We start from the raw sequence: 16,781 nt of genomic DNA, 5'->3' as shown, positions 1-16,781 counted from the left end.
CTCCAGGATTTTTATGCCTCTCTCCAACAGGGGGAGTAGTACTGCCTGTATGCATGTTGAGAACACCCTTGGTGCCAGGGACAGGCTGAATGGTAGGACTCTGAACTGGTACAGGCAGTCCTGGAAGGCAAAATATAGAAATCAGTGATGGGCCTTGTTAATGGGGATATGGAAGTATGAATCCTTTAAGTTGAGATTTGTGAACCACTCGTTTAGGAAGATGAACCTCAGGACATCTGCAGTATGTAGCATTTTGAATGGTAGCCTTTTAATTAATGGTTTAATCCCTGTACATCCAGGATTGGATGCTAACTGCCTTTTTTTTAAAAAGGGAATAAACCAACCAGCCATTGGACATCATAGAGCTTTTACTTCCTCTGTGGTTCCTTTTGTTTAAAGAGAGTTTATCTCAATAGATTGAGCTGAAAGTTTTTTTCAATTGTGGGCCTGAGGCAGATATGAGGGAGGGGGCATGCATGAAGTAGCCTCAGGCCTCTGATATTCTCAGAAGAACCCATGGGTCTTGAGTTATATTGGCCCAGGCAGCCAATTGAGACTCTGGATACATTTCAACTATTGCCCCTTGGCTCTCAGTAGGGGGCACAGTTTGACTCTGCACCAGAGTTGGTGGGGGGCACACTGGGGGTGGCTGGTAATGAAAGGGGGCCAAGTTCCCTGGAGTGTGTCTGTGTGCCCCATACACAAGGGGTGCAGCACTACCTGGCAGGGGGCATCCACACCTTGACAGCAGACTTTGTGGTGCCGAAAAACATACTGAATTTGACCTTCCCACCTGCTGGCTTTGCAATTCAGGCACAAGTGCTTGACTTTCTAAAGCATCTTTAGTGGCTGACCCAAACAACTGGCCATGTACAAAGGGGATAATAATAATAATAATAATAATAATAATAATAATATTGAATTGTTATTGTTCAGGAAAGAAGGTGGGGCTTTTATGCTACTTATTGTCAGAAAGTCACTAAGGAGTACATGAGGACAGAGCATAAATGTGCACTGCGCTTTTTCTCACCCCAGTAGCAAAATATTTTCACCTAATGATGATGGATTTTTATTTTATTATTTTCTTTTTAGAAATTAATGGCTGTGACTAATCTTACATATTTAATACTAGATGGACATATGGATTTACAGAACTATCGATGTGTTTATTTTTTAATCACTCTCACAGTGTACGTATCTATTATTGTGTTTAATACCTCTGTCATTTTTACCATATTCATGAACAAACATCTTCATGAGCCCATGTACATTTTCATTGCTGCTTTGCTGTGTAACGCTCTCTTTGGAGCGACTGCTCTTTATCCTAAACTGCTCATTGATTTATTGTCTGAAAAACAAATAATCACTTTTGGAGCCTGTTTATTTCAGGCATTTTGTATGTACACATATGCTACATCAGAGTTTCTGCTGTTATCAGTTATGGCCTATGACAGATACGTGTCCATCTGTAATCCATTACAATACGCAACAATTGTAAAAATGTCAACGGTCAGGAACCTCATACTGTTCTCATGGCTTTTGCCTTGTTGTGAAATTGGTGTTGCAGCTGTACTCACTTGTCAACGTCAGTTGTGTAAATTTAAATTGAACAGAATATATTGTGATGGTTACTCCATTGTTAAATTAAGTTGCAGAGAAACATCTGTGAACTACGTATATGGACTATTTATTTTCAGCATTGCTGTAATTCCTCCTGTGATCTTCATCGTCTACTCATATATCAGAATTCTCACCGTGTGTTTAAAGAATTCTAAAGATTTCAGAAGAAAAGCTTTACAGACGTGTTTGCCACATCTTCTTATTGTCATTTTTCTTTCTGTTACCTTTTTTTTTGAAATTATATATAACAGACTAGAATCAAATCAAATTCCCCACATCATTGCCATGATCCAATCAGTTGAATATATACTCATTCCTCCTTTATTCAATCCAATAATATATGGATTAAAGTTGCAGGAGATTTTGAAAAGCATGAAGAGACTGATTTCATGGAAACAGAGGACCTCAATTTCTTTTTAAGTGTAGAATGTTTTTAATAATAATAATAATAATAATAATAATAATAATAATATTATTATTATTATTATTATTATTATTATTAATGAACCGAATTTGATTTTTACATAGGAATGTAAATCATCTCTTCATGTGAACCTCATGTAGAAACACTAAAAAGAAAATATAAATTAATGTATTATTTTAGTTCACCAAAAGAACATTAATTACTTCTTTTACCTTCGTTCTTTTGTGCAATTTCTAAAATTAGGACAGATTTCACATTAATTATTTGACTTTTTCATAGATGTTCACATAACTAATACAATTTAAAACTGTTACAGTGCATGTTAAAGTAAATCCAAAATGATCAGACTTAATATTAAATTAAAACTAAAGACTTTTTTTTTTTTAATTTTAGCAAATGTATTCTTTAGTATGTAGAAATAAAACAAGTGCATTTTAACTGTTTATTATTTTTTGTATAAATTTGAAGAGTATGGTGGTTTGGGTTCTACAAAGTCTTCCGTATACTTGTACTTTACATACTGTACATAGATTTCTCCACACATATGTGGAGACTTTCTGAAGATAAATGCTGCATATATAACGAAATGCATGGTAAACAGGACTTTTAACACTGTTCCCAGGAAACATTGATTTTCGTGACGTCGCGTGCGGGACGCCTCCCTCTGAATCCCACGCCAGCGCTGGTTTGTTTATGAGAAAACGACCTGGTGGTTTTCTGCAAATTTCTTCAATGTTATTGCATAATTATTAAAATGGTAAACAAATGTATTGTGGGAGGGTGTAGCAACATCAATCTTGATGGGATTAGTACTCATCGTTTCCCAAAAGACCGGACAATGAGAGAGAAATGGGAGCGCTTGGTCTACCCAGGCTGTGCACTGAAACCACGCAAAGCTCTCGCAGCCTGCTGGCGCTTCCGCAGATAACGTCATGATTCTGGCTCCAGACTCCCTTGGGATTTTTCCAGATGCGTTTTGTTATTTTATTTTTTTCTGCTATAGACAGATGGCCTTGTGCAAAATTACCCTTCTGGATGAGTGTGTAAAGGGACATACTTTCATATAAAAAAAAAATGGTCCAGGATATGCACTTTAAGACTATCTATTCCAATACTTTGCTCAGCTAAAAATCAGATCTGTGTACTCATGAGATCTTTAACACATCTAGTTGTAAATATCAGGAAATGAAAACTGAAATTCTGATCTCTTGTCTCATATTTATGGCCCAAGCCCTGTAAGTGAAAGAACCTACAGTGTTTCAGATAATAGATTGTTTTGTTGGAAAAGCATACATTTTTTGTTGCAAATTGTCTCATTTTTGTCAGGACTGTAGCCTGCTGGGGGGTGTGGGTAAATTACCATATGGGCCATTCACATGATGATTCAAGTCATTTTTTTTTTTTTTTCCGCGAATCAGCTGTATGATCCGAGTTGAGCGCATGGCTACTTAACTGCATACAGGCGTGTGATTTCACTATGGAATGAGTTACTAAACAGAGCGCAGAGGAGCTGAAACACCGCGAAGCAAACAGACACACGGTATTTACATCGGAGATGACCATTTCTAGCAAAAAAAAACCCGCAACCTCGTTTTCCAGATTGAATGGAATACTTGAATGATCGGATGATACACGGGCCGTTCTAGGATTACATTCCATCGGAGGCATTGGTGTGTGCAAGGCGCCGTTTCTCTTTCTGATGGGGTGAGTTTATTAATCTAAGGCTGTGTGGTTATTTTTGCATGTAACGGAGAGTGTTGTGGTTTGGTTAAGCCTAGGTCACAACCGGATGTACGATTTTTTGGCCGTGTGATTTTTGGCGTTTCCCAAATCGCTGCAGTTTTTTTTTTGTTCATGGAGAAAGACGCGCGTTGGCCGTAAGTTTGTCTTGCAACCTGAAAAAAACATAAGCGCCTGTAGAGTTTGTTTGACATGACAAAGAACCTCTGCGGCCGGTCTACGGCTCGAAAATCAGCACATCACACGAGTGCTCTCGTGCTTTTCACACGCGCGCTCTCGTGCGTTTCATGCGCGCTCTCCGTGTGTTTCTTGCGTTTTTTGCGTGTAGACCAGGTGTTCTGAAATTTCTTCCTACCTATAATTTCTTCCTACCCATAGCGGAAATTTATAGCTGTATCTGAAATTTCAGAACACCGGCCGTAGGAGCGCGTACTGTACGGCTGGTTGTGACCGAGGCTTTACATGAAACTAGTGTTGTGTTAGTTGTGTCATCATCGTGCTATCTTTCTTTCTTATGGTGTGAGTAATTTTTCAACCACAAAGCGTTAAAGTATACTTTAGGACTTATTTTTGTACTTCATAATTGTGTTGGGCATACTTTGCATGGAAGAAAAATTGACGTAGTGATCTTTGTTTACATGAAAGTAGTATCGTGCTAGCTCGTAGGGGGTAGGGCTTTCCTTAATGTCATGCAAATGAGCAGCATTATGTGCCCGCCCTACACCCAGAGTAGCTGAGATGAAAAACTTTGAGGGCGATTTTCTCCCTTTCCTGTTTTAAGAAGTATACACTTTCAAAAGGCCACACATTCTTCAAATATTGTCAGATCTCCACATGGAAGGCATCATTGGAAAGCTTAGAAACTGTACTTTCTGAATCTGTCAATAACTCAAAATGCCCCCGGGCCGACATGTGTCCCTGGATTCTGTGATCTGCCACATATCGAACATAAACCAGAAAAGCTTTAGTGTTATTGTAAGGCCTTCACTGACAGAGACCCAAATGCAGATCAGATTGACATTTATTTTAGTTCTCAGTCAACAAAGGCAGAGCAGAAAAATGCTTGCAGTTCAATAGATTGGCATTGGATCCATCCAGAAAAGTAACACACACACACACACACACACACACACACACACACACACGTGACAGTAAGAAAAGTAGCACACTTAATTCTTAAATTACATCTTTGAGCTGCCAGGATGAGTAGGATTCCAGTGTATTTGTATATTTGTATCATTTTATACTTACAACTAAATTGCATATCATTAAATTTAACTAAATTACATATCAGTACATATCATTTTTGTACATTTCACTGAACTCGTAGATTTACACCTGAGTGTTTTTTTTTTAACCATCCACTTCCAGCCTGCCAGTACAACCAACCACCATTAGTAGGAGAGGCACCACACCATTCCAAAATGTTTGCAGTTCAACAGTTTGGGTACCACACCATGCCAACATATTTGCAGTTCAACAGTTTGGGTACCACCCCATGCCAACATGTTTGCAGTTCAGTGGTTTGGCACTGGATCCATCCAGCCCACAAAATCAAACAAAACAGCTCAAGAAAGCAAAAAAACTCCAAACTGGTTTTCAGGTTCAAAGTCACTCACTGAAATATTTCCAGTCCTCAAAAAATCAAAACACAGGTTCCAAACAGGTTTTCATATTCCAAAAGGCCATTCATAGATCAGAATAACCTCCACAGGCAAAAGTCCAGGAACAGATATAAGCAGAAGCAAGGTCAGCTGCTCATAATACACCTATAATAGCAGACAGGGACATAAATGAGGGGCGGAGCAGACACCCAAAAGCACACAATACTTAAAAACAAACACCAGCACTACAGCAGCCACCCACGACAACCAAAATTACTAAGAGTTATACTTTTTATATTATGTCTGTAAACATGTGACTACCATCTTATTACAGCTCCAACATAGTTTTAAAAAGAGAAAGTGTTAATACTCACATTCACTCAGCAACCGCTGAGCTGTATTCGTCCGTGCTTGCGCTGACTGGTTGTTAGCATAATTAGCATGCTTGGAGGAAAAGTGCTGTTTGATGTTATATTCCTTTAAAACTGCAACGGTTTCTTTGCAAATAAGGCATACAGCCTTTGATCGGACTTCAGCAAAAAAATATTTAGTTGTCCATTCTTTATTGAACACCCTGCACTCACTGTTCACTTTTCTTTTTTTAGGACCACTCACTGTAAAGTTTTATCCTGTGTTCTCGAGATCGTCAGTGGCACGGGCGCCAGAATGACTTCCATGGCACGCGCTGCACCACTCTGCAAATGTAATCTCGTGTGAATACGACTGACTGGAAAGACGGATCTCTAGACCACCTGTCTACGTGATAACACTGATGCTTATAGTTTATAGATCTGCTCAATCGTGTTTATATGATTGTCTTCCGCGAGCCGGATTAAAAACGCCAACGGGCCGGATGTGGCCCGCGGGCCATAGTTTGCCCACCTCTGGTCTAGCCACAGAGATGTAATCTGTCTAGTGACACCCAGGCAGACACTGTGTTGGTACTCAGGAATGAATCCAGCGATCATCTTGAAGCTCTCAAGTTCCATTAAAGGAGATGGGCCTTTCACACCCATTACTGGATTAGCAGGTGTAGCCAGCATAGCATGTTGAAAATGATCCATCTCTGTCCTTAAAGATGGTTCTGGGGTTTCCCAGACATATGTACCACCACCAGTGTGAAAGCAGAAGTCACACCCATATTTGCCATTGAATTGTTTTGTGTTTCTCAGGAGGGGGCGGGCAACTGAATCTGACAATCACAGGAGTAAATGAACTTTGCTTGTAGGCTCTACATTTTCAGAGTCCATCCATTTAATTCCAGTCTGTTCCAGTTCCTTGGGCTCTGCCACAAAAGCAGTTAAAAGTGTGATTATATTCGGCTTGCTTTTACCAAACCATAAGCATGGTATACATATGTTGGCTTGACGATCTTTTGCTGACAGCTCTATGACTTGACACCGAATTGGCCATATCTGAAAATTATTGCTGTTGAAAACTGGAATTCCATCAAAATTCCACATAAATAATATGTCATCAGCCCCTATTTGTCCACTCTGCTTGAGTTTTTCGTATTCAGCCCCACACTGAATATCTGAAACAATGCCTGGAATTGATTCTCTTTCATTTAAATGTATCCCAGATTTTTCCACAATGTCCACTATTTGGGTTGATTAAGTACAAGAAAGTAAGACCCAATCCTTAAGTTTCTCTCAATGTCAAATTTAGCATTACAAGAAGAACAATTTTTTGGAGCTGTCTCACTGGGTCCCATGTAGCTTTCACAGTTGATGCAATAAAAATGGGGCACATACTGGCCAAACTATCCATACACTTTATAAAAAAGATATGAGATTGCTGGCACCAAGCCAGGGAAGTGTTCATTAAACATTGTAAGAAGATCCTGAAGAGCTACTTCTGTCAAATTGTGTCTCAGTACATATGACATGAGTAAGAGCAGACTCTGTCCTTTTGTGAGGGGAGCACCAGGGTATACAGGATCGTCATCATGGTGTTTCTGTAATACAAGACAAGATTGCTCACATTCATACCTACAGTGGGGCAAAAAAGTATTTAGTCAGCCACCAAGTTCTCCCACTTAAAAAGATGAGAGAGGCCTGTAATTTTCATCATAGGTACACTTCAACTATGAGAGACAGAATGGGGGAAAGAATCAAGGAAATCACATTGTAGGATTTTTAATGAATTAATTGGTAAATTTCATTTGGTCACCTACAAACAAGCAATATTTCTGGCTCTCACAGACTTGTAACTTCTTCTTAAAGAGGCTCCTCTGTCCTCCACTCGTTACCTGTATTAATGGCACCTGTTTGAACTCGTTATCGGTATAAAAGACACCTGTCCACAACCTCAAACAGTCACACTCCAAACTCCACTATGGCCAAGACCAAAGAGCTGTCAAAGGACACCAGAAACAAAATTGTAGACCTGCACCAGGCTGGAAAGACTGAATCTGCAATAGGTAAGCAGCTTGGTGTGAAGAAATCAACTGTGGGAGCAATTATTAGAAAATGGAAGACATACAAGACCACTGATAATCTCCCTCGATCTGGGGCTCCAAGCAAGATCTCACGCCGTGGGGTCAAAATGATCACAAGAACTGTGAGCAAAAATCCCAGAACCACACAGGGGGACCTAGTGAATGACCTGCAGAGAGCTGGGACCAAAGTAATAAAGGCTACCATCAATAACACACTACGTCGCCAGGGACTCAAATCCTGCAGTGGCAGACGTGTCCCCCTGCTTAAGCCAGTACATGTCCAGGCCCATCTGAAGTTTGCTAGAGAGCATTTGGATGATCCAGAAATAGATTGGGAGAATGTCATATGGTCAGATGAAACCAAAATATAACTTTTTGGTAAAAACTCAACTTGTCGTGTTTGGAGGAGAAAGAATGCTGAGTTGCATCCAAAGAACACCATACCTACTGTGAAGCATGGGGGTGGAAACATCATGCTTCGGGGCTGTTTTTCTGCAAAGGGACCAGGACAACTGATTCGTGTAAAGGAAAGAATGAATTGGGCCATGTATCGTGAGATTTTGATTGAAAACCTCCTTCCATCAGCAAGGGCATTGAAGATGAAACGTGGCTGGGTCTTTCAGCATGACAATGATCCCAAACACACCGCCTGGGCAACGAAGGAGTGGCTTCGTAAGAAGCATTTCAAGGTCCTGGAGTGGCCTAGCCAGTCTCCAGATCTCAACCCCATAGAAAATCTTTGGAGGGAGTTGAAAGTCCGTGTTGCCCAGCGACAGCCCCAAAACATCACTGCTCTAGAGGAGATCTGCATGGAGGAATGGGCCAAAAAACCAGCAACAGTGTGTGAAAACCTTGTGAAGACTTACAGAAAATGTTTGACCTCTGTCATTGCCAACAAAGGGTAGATAACAAAGTACTGAGATTAACTTTTGTTATTGACCAAATACTTATTTTCCACCACAATTTGCAAATAAATTCTTTAAAACTCAGACAATGTGATTTTCTGGATTTTTTTCCTTATTTTGTCTCTCATAGTTGAGCTATGCCTATGATGAAAATTACAGGCCTCTCTCATCTTTTTAAGTGGGAGAACTTGCATAATTGGTGACTGACTAAATACTTTTTTGCCCCACTATAGGTATGAATGTGAGCAATCTTTTCTTGTATTACAGAAACACCATGATGACGATCCTGTATACCCTGGTGCTCCCCTCACAAAAGGACGGAGTCTGCCCTTACTCATGTCATATGTACTGGAGTTTGCATGCTTGAATGATCCTAGGAGCTATGTTGTCAGGGGCATTACACCCCTGTTAGGGTCTCCCAAGGCAGACAGGTCCTAGGTGACAGGCCAGACCAAGAGCAGTTCACCAAAACACTTATGGATAAAAAACCAAGGACTATGACATCGCCCGGCATGGCACAGCCGGGGCCCCACCCTGGAGCCAGGCCTGGGGTTGGGGCTCGTATGCGCGCACTTGGTGGCCGGGCCTTTGCCCACGGGGCCTGGCCAGGCTCAGCCCGAAGCGGTGACGTGGGCCCGACCTCCTGTGGGTTCACCACCCACAGAGGTAGCTGTAGGGGGCCGGTGCAGTGTGGATTGGGCGGCAGTCGAAGGCAGGGACGACCTGATCCCCAAACACAGCGGCTAGCTGTTGGGACATGGAATGTCACTTCGCTGGGGGGGAAAGAGCCTGAGCTTGTGCGGGAGGTTGAGAGGTACTGGCTAGAGATAGTCAGGCTCACCTCCACGCACAGCTTGGGCTCCGGAACCCAGCTCCTCGAGAGGGGCTGGACTCTCCACTTTTCTGGAGTTGCTCATGGTGAGTGGTGGCGGGCTGGTGTGGGCTTGCTTATAGCTTCCCAGCTCAGCCGCCATGTGTTGGAGTTTACCCCGGTGAACGAGATGGTCGCCTCTCTGCGCCTTCAGGTCGGGGAGAGGGCTCTTGCTGTTGTTTGTGCCTACGGGCCGAATAGCAGTATAGAGTATCTGGCCTTCTTGGAGTCCTTGGGAGAGGTACTGAGAGGTGCTCACACTGGGGACTCCATTGTTCTACTGGGGGACTTCAACGCTCACGTGGGTGATGACAGTGATACCTGGAGGGGCGTGATTGGGAGGAACGGCCTCCCCGATCTGAACCCGAGTGGTGTTTTGTTATTGGACTTCTGTGCTAGTAATGGTTTGTCCATAACAAACACCATGTTTGAGCATAGGGGTGTCCATAAGTGCACGTGACACCAGGACACCTTAGGTCGGAGGTCGATGATTGACTTTGTTGTTGTTTCATCTGCTCTCTGGCCCTATGTCTTGGACACTCGGGTGAAGAGAGGGGCTGAGCTGTCAACTGATCACCACCTGGTGGTGAGTTGGATCCGCTGATCACCACCTGGTGGTGAGTTGGATCCGCTGGCAAAGGAGGAAGCCGGACAGACCTGGCAGGCCCAAACGTATGGTGAGGGTCTGCTGGGAACATCTGGCCAAGCACTCTGTCGGGGAGGTCTTTAACTCCCACCTCCAGGAGAGCTTCTCCCAGCTTCCAAGGGAGGCAGGGGACATTGAGTCTGAGTGGACCATGTTCTCTACCTCCATTGTAGATGCGGCTGTTTGGAGCTGTGGCTGCAAGGTCTCCAGTGCCTGTCGTGGCGGCAATCCCCAAACCCGGTGGTGGACAACGGAAGTAAGGGATGCCATCAAGCTGAAGAAGGAGTCCTATTAGCCTATGTTGGCCTCCGGGACTCCTGAGGCAGCTGACGGGTATCAGCAGGCCAGGCGTGCCGCAGCTCAGGCAGTTGCGGAGCCAAAAACTCGGAACTGGGAGGAGTTCGGTGAGGCCATGGAGGAGGACTATTGGTCGACCTCGAAGAAATTCTGGCAAACTGTCCGGCACCTCAGGAGGGGGAAGCAGTACTCTGCCAACACTGTTTACAGTGCAGGTGGGGAGCTGTTGACCTCGACTGGGGACATTGTTGGGCAGTGGAAGGAATACTTTGAGGATCTCCTCAATCCCACCATCACATCTTCCATTGAGGAAGCGGAGGCTGATGACTCAGAGATGGACTTGTCCATTACCCAAGCCGAAGTCACTGAGGTGGTTTGCAAGCTCCTCGGTGGCAAGGCACTGGGGGTGGATGAGATCCGCCCTGAATATCTCAAGTCTCTGGATGTTGTGGGGCTGTCTTGTCTGACACCAAGCCGTCAAAAACCCTTCTCAAGTCAGTTTCCATGAGACAGGAAGTACGTGTGTATCTCACTGGGCTATGACAGCCTGCAACTACTTGGAGACACAATAATTGTGATAGAATATGCGAATATCAATTCAGTGATTCCATGTGAAAATTGTTGCTAATTTGCATATTTTATCGCAATTGTTGTGTCTCCAAATAGTCACAGGCTGTCGCTGCCCAGTGAGATACAGGCTTTGCTCCCTGATGTAGCCTTCACGATACGAGGTACCAGCAGATAGCCTGCACATTTTGATCTAAGTAGGCGTGGCAGGTCATAGAGGACCAGAAGTTCACTCAGCTACTGTGGTGCGAGACCATTCAGTACTTTAAAGGTCAAAAGTAGTATTTTAGAATCAATACGAAATTTGATTGGGAGCCAATGCAGTGTGGATAAGACAGGGGTGATGGGGTCATATTTTTTAATTCTAGTAAGGACTCTTGCTGCTGCATTTTGAACTAACTGAAGCTTGTTTATGCACTTATTGGAACATCCAGACAGTAAGGCATTACAATAATCCAACCTGGAGGTAACGAAAGCATGAACTAGTTTTTCCACATCATGTAGTGACATTACATTTCTTATCTTAGCAATATTTCTGAGATGAAAGAAAGCTATCCGGGTAATGTTATCAATGTGAGTTTCAAATGAAAGACTGGGGTCACTAATCACTCCGAGGTCTTTTACTGCTGCACGTGAAGAAACAGAAAGGCCATCCAGAGTTACTGTGTAATCAGAAAACTTACTTCTAGCTGCATGTGGTCCGAGTACAAGTACTTCAGTCTTGTCAGAGTTAAGCAGAAGGAAGTTAATAAGCATCCAGTGTCTAATGTCCTTCACAAATTCCTCAATTCTATTAAGCTGGTGTCTCTCATCAGGTTTTGCAGAAACATACAACTGTGTCATCAGCATAACAGTGGAAACTAATACAATGTTTATGAATAATATCACCCAGAGGGAACATATATAAAGAAAAAAGCAGTGGACCCAAGACAGAACCTTGTGGAACACCGGACTTTACCTCATTATGTCTAGAAAAATCACCATTTACATCACCATACTGATAGCGATCAATTAAATAAGAGCTGAGCCAGGAGAGGGCCGTTCCCTTAACTCCCACAACATTTTCTAGTCTATCCAAAATAATGGAATGGTCAATGGTATCAAGTGCTGCACTAAGGTCAAGAAACACAAGCAGTGAGACACAGCCCTGATCAGACGCCAACAGTAGGTCATTTACTACTTTAACCAGTGCTGTCTCTGTGCTATGATGAGGTCTAAATCCTGACTGATACATTTCATGGATGTTATTCCTATGTAAATATGAGCATAACTGCTGTGCCACAGCTTTTTCAAGGCTCTTGGAGATAAAGGGGAGGTTTGATATTGGCCGATAATTGGACAGCTGATAGGGATCAAGGTCAGGTTTTAATCAGGGGTTTGATAACTGCTTCTTTAATGGATTTGGGTATGTAGCCAATTGTGAGAGAAGAATTTATTATTTATAGAAGCGGTTTAATTACTTCAGGTATTATCTGTTTGAATAGATGTGTAGGTAAGGGATCTACGGTAGTACACAAGTTGAAGCTTTTGATGTGGAGATTAATGAAAGTAATTCAATTTTCTCTAAGGGGAGTAAAACATTCTAGTTGCTGATCTGATGCAGTTATATTGTTAACTACAGGGTCACTTACATTGTCTGACCTTAAATTAGTAGTTTGAATTTTTTGTCAGATATTCTCAGTTTTGTCATTAAAAAAATTCATGAAGTCTTTGCAACTACATACTACAGGTGTGCATGTGTATATAGTGGACATTTTCCTGGTTAATTTTGCTACAGTATTAAATAGGAATCTAGAATTATTTTTGTTATCTTCTAGGGTTAGTGATGCTATATTAATATATAGCATTAATTGAAGCTTGTCCTCCTGGATACAGTTATATACACCAGCCTCATCTAACTGGCAGAGGAGGAGGCACTGCAGTTATTTATAATGATTATCTTGCTGTAACACACAAACCTGGCTATAAATTTAATACAATTGAAGTTCTTCATACTCATATAATGTATGTAGCCTCGAAAAATAAGTCTACCCAGTTAATTCTGTTACTTGTCATTTACAGGCCCCTAAGGCCATATTTTGAATTTTCTTTCTGAATTTGCAGATTTTATCTCGGACCTGGTTATTTCCTTAGACAAAGCTTTAGTTGTCTAAGATTTTAATATTCACTTTGATAACCCAGAAGACCCTTTGAAAACAGTATTTGTGTCCATTTTAGATTCAGTAGGGGTTAATCAGAATGTCATAGGACCGACCCATAATGGCAGTCACACCCTCGATCTAAAACTAACATTCGGGTTAAACGTAGAAAATATAGTCATACTTCCACAGTCTGATGTAATCTCAGATCTTTATCTCATCTCATTCAGAATATGTTTGAGTGATTGATATCTGCACCTTATGATGCTACTGTATTAAATGTACATTCATGTCAAAAACTGCACAGAGGTTTATAAATGATCTCCCAGAGTTATCAACTTTGATTGGGTCACTGTCAGCCCCTGCAGAACTTGATCAGGCAACTGAATCCTTAGAGCAGGGGTGCCAGGGTGAAATTGGTAAGGGGGCCAGATTTTTTTCAAGTGGGACCTTGGGGGCCGAATTACACTTTTGGCCTGAAAAGACCAGACACTAACTCAACAAAAGGACATTATTTTATATGATTTTTGAAGGCCTATATGCCCAAAAGGAATTGTAAAGCTATAGCCTCAAAATGAGGCGCACAATAACATGGCAGACAAAAGCAATTTACCCTCTGAAAATGTGACAGTCTAAGCATGCAAGTAGCCTACATTTATAAAAAAAAATGCTACAGAAATGGACTAAGACACAAATAACACAAGTGTAAACTGTAAATGACTTAGATCAGATTTATTGATCTTGCACATCAAAAACATGTCAATGCATAGGCCTAATTAGGCCAATTAAAACGATTGGCAAGTAGGCCTAAACGAGTCAAAAGAAAGAAGTGCCAGGGTAAATAATTCCACCAATAGGTCAAGTGACTAAATATCCAGTAGCATTAGTTTAAAAGAGCCAAATATGACTGAACATACCAATAAAAACAAACTACAGATGGCACATTAACTTTGCTGGTCAAGTCCCACATATATTTCCACACAGCCATCCTGTTTATTCCCCCTCAAGCACACAGCACAAGGTTACATGGGGGAGAAATACCAGCTACATTTTACATGTGGAAGCCAGAAGTCTTTTACTTTTTACCAGCTTGTCGACATTGGGGGACAGACTCTGGGCAGTTACTATTTTCATGACATCGTTGAGATGTCCATGGGTCAGACGACTACGCAGTTTCGATTTATTAATATTCGTTACTGAAAATGCCTGTTCACATAAATATGTTGTCCCGAACATACAGAGTATTTTACCGGCAAAGGCCGTGATAATTGGGTACTCTGGTGGCAATGACTGATAGAAAGATTGGATTCCAACAGATGCGTATTTATCCTTGATGAATGCACCCTCCGAAAATGGCTTGGACACTTTTGCGATCTCCCACGCGATGATGTAGCTCGCCTTCACTGCCCCTAACATGAAATAAAATGTACAACAAAGATATTGAGACACCCCTCTTTGAAAACAGCCGCATTTAACATTAAAGGAGGAGAACTGAAGATGATGTATGATATTAAAACGAACCTTCATGTGTCTCTCGAGACTTTGAGAAAGCTGCTTGCTGTTTTTGAAGGTTTGAGGCAAGCTCATTTAGCTTTTCAGTCCTGCGTTGCCCGGTGAATTGGCTGTATTTGTCGGCGTGGGTCTCGTAATGTCTTTTGACATTGTATTCCTTCGATACAGCCACTTGTTGCGAACAAATCAGACAAACAGGTTTTCCCCCTACTTCCCAGAAAAAGTATTTCTCTCTCCATTTTTCCTGAAAGATGCGACCCTCAGAATCAACTTTTCTCTTTTTAGACAACATCTTGTGAACGAGCAACAACTAGCCGACTCTACATTAAATCCGGGTCATTGCACCTGCGCGTGCTGCAGCAAGCAGAGAGCAGCTAAAAACGAACCGATGGATTACACGAAAATGGAATCAAATTGAAACATTAGATTTAAAATCATTACGAAAAAAACCCCACAAAACATTCGATTTTTATTAATTTATTATTAAAAAAAAAGTCTCATGAACCACCAGGCCGGATGTGATGACCAATCGGGCCGTATCCGGCCCGCGGGCCGTTACCATGGCACCCCAGCCTTAGAGTCAATGTTCCGCCATACCTTAGATAATGTAGCTCCTCTAAAAAGGAAAATGGTCAGAGACAAAAAATTAGCACCCTGGTATAATGATGACACTCACATTTTAAAACAGACCACTCAAAAATTGGAACGTAAATGGCATCAAACAAAATTGGTAGCATTCAAATTAGATTGGAAGGAGAGCTTCCTGAAGTATATGTTCACTATACAGTATGTCCACGATAGACACATGCACACCTGCAGTATGTAGTAGCAATGACTTCATGATTTTTTTTTTTTTATGACAAAATTGAAAATATCCAACAACAAATTCAAACTACTAATTTAAGGTCAGAAAATGTAAGTGACCCTGTAGTTAACAAGATAACTGTATCAGATCATCAATTAGAATGTTTTACTCCCCTTAGAGAAATTGAATTACTTTCATTAATCTCCACATCAAAAGCTTCAATTTGTGTACTAGATCCCTTACCTACACATCTAATCAAACAAATAATACCTGAAGTAATTGAATCGCTTCTCAAAATAATAAATTCTTCTCTAAGGATCAGCTATGAAGCCAAATCCTTTAAACTAGCAGTTATCAAAGCCCTGATTAAAAAACCTGACCTTGATCCCTATCAGCTCTCCAATTATCGGCCAATATCAAACCTCCCCTTTATTTTCAAGGATCTTGGAGATAAAGGGGAGGTTTGATATTGGCCAATAATTGGAGAGCTGATAGGGATCAAGGTCAGGTTTTTAATCAGGGCTTTGATAACTGCTAGTTTAAAGGATTTGGGTTCATAGCTGATCCTTAGAGAATAATTTATTATTTTTACAATTCGTAAACGTTGTATTAGTTTCCACTGTTATGCTGATTACACACAGTTGTATGTTTCTGCAAAACCAGATGAGAGACACCAGCTTAATAGAATTGAGGAATGTGTAAAGGACATTAGACACTGGATACTTATTAACTTCCTTCTGGTTAACTCTGACAAGACTGAAGTACTTGTACTCGGACCACATGCAGCTAGAAGTAAGTTTTCTGATTACATAATATCTCGGGATGGCCTTTCTGTTTCTTTACCTGCAGCACTTAAAGACCTCAGGGTGATTATTGACCCCAGTCTTTCATTCAAAACTCACACTGATAACATTACCAGGATAGCTTTCTTTCATCTCAGAAATATTGCTAAGAAATTTAATGTCATGACACGACACAGAAAAACTAGTTCATGCTTTCGTTACCTCCAGGTTGGATTATTGTAATGCCTTACTGTCTGGATGTTCCAATAAGTGCATAAACAAGCTCCAGTTAGTTCAAAAGGCAGCAGCAAGAGTCCTTACTAGAACTAGAAAATGTGACCCCATCACCCCTGTCTTATCCACACTGCATTGGCTCCCAATCAAATTTCATACTGATTATTAAATATTACTATTGACCTTTAAAGCACTG

The 16,781-nt window shown here is 41.4% G+C and overlaps 2 protein-coding genes across 2 annotated transcripts; one reads left to right on the top strand and one right to left on the bottom strand.

Annotated features, from left to right (window-relative positions):
- Positions 1-1,098: 1,098 nt before the first annotated feature.
- On the top strand, positions 1,099-2,040 carry LOC132899864 (olfactory receptor 8G1-like). Its single transcript, XM_060941919.1, has one exon. The coding sequence runs from the start codon at positions 1,099-1,101 to the stop codon at positions 2,038-2,040; it is 942 nt and encodes a 313-aa protein (XP_060797902.1).
- An 11,943-nt stretch (positions 2,041-13,983) lies between these two features.
- On the bottom strand, positions 13,984-15,193 carry LOC132899863 (general transcription factor II-I repeat domain-containing protein 2B-like). The gene is made up of 2 exons (XM_060941918.1): positions 14,774-15,193; positions 13,984-14,661 (listed from the first exon to the last, which is right to left on the bottom strand). The coding sequence occupies exons 1-2, from the start codon at positions 15,054-15,056 to the stop codon at positions 14,297-14,299; spliced, it is 648 nt and encodes a 215-aa protein (XP_060797901.1). The 5' UTR covers positions 15,057-15,193; the 3' UTR covers positions 13,984-14,296.
- Positions 15,194-16,781: the final 1,588 nt, after the last annotated feature.

The sequence above is a fragment of the Neoarius graeffei genome, chromosome 16 (genome assembly GCF_027579695.1).
Source record: "Neoarius graeffei isolate fNeoGra1 chromosome 16, fNeoGra1.pri, whole genome shotgun sequence".
In the NCBI taxonomy this organism is placed as follows: Eukaryota; Metazoa; Chordata; class Actinopteri; order Siluriformes; family Ariidae; genus Neoarius; species Neoarius graeffei.
This window is presented reverse-complemented; position numbering and strand designations above follow the sequence as displayed.

What these genes read in the sequence shown, in the direction of transcription:
- LOC132899863 (XM_060941918.1), bottom strand. Translation starts at nt 15,056, where the DNA reads ATGTTGTCTAAAAAGAGAAAAGTTGATTCTGAGGGTCGCATCTTTCAG. An exon ending in GTCTCGAGAGACACATGAAG is followed by an intron (nt 14,662 to 14,773) that starts GTTCGTTTTAAT and finishes ATTTCATGTTAG; the next exon opens with GGGCAGTGAAGGCGAGCTAC.
- LOC132899864 (XM_060941919.1), top strand. Translation starts at nt 1,099, where the DNA reads ATGGCTGTGACTAATCTTACATATTTAATACTAGATGGACATATGGAT.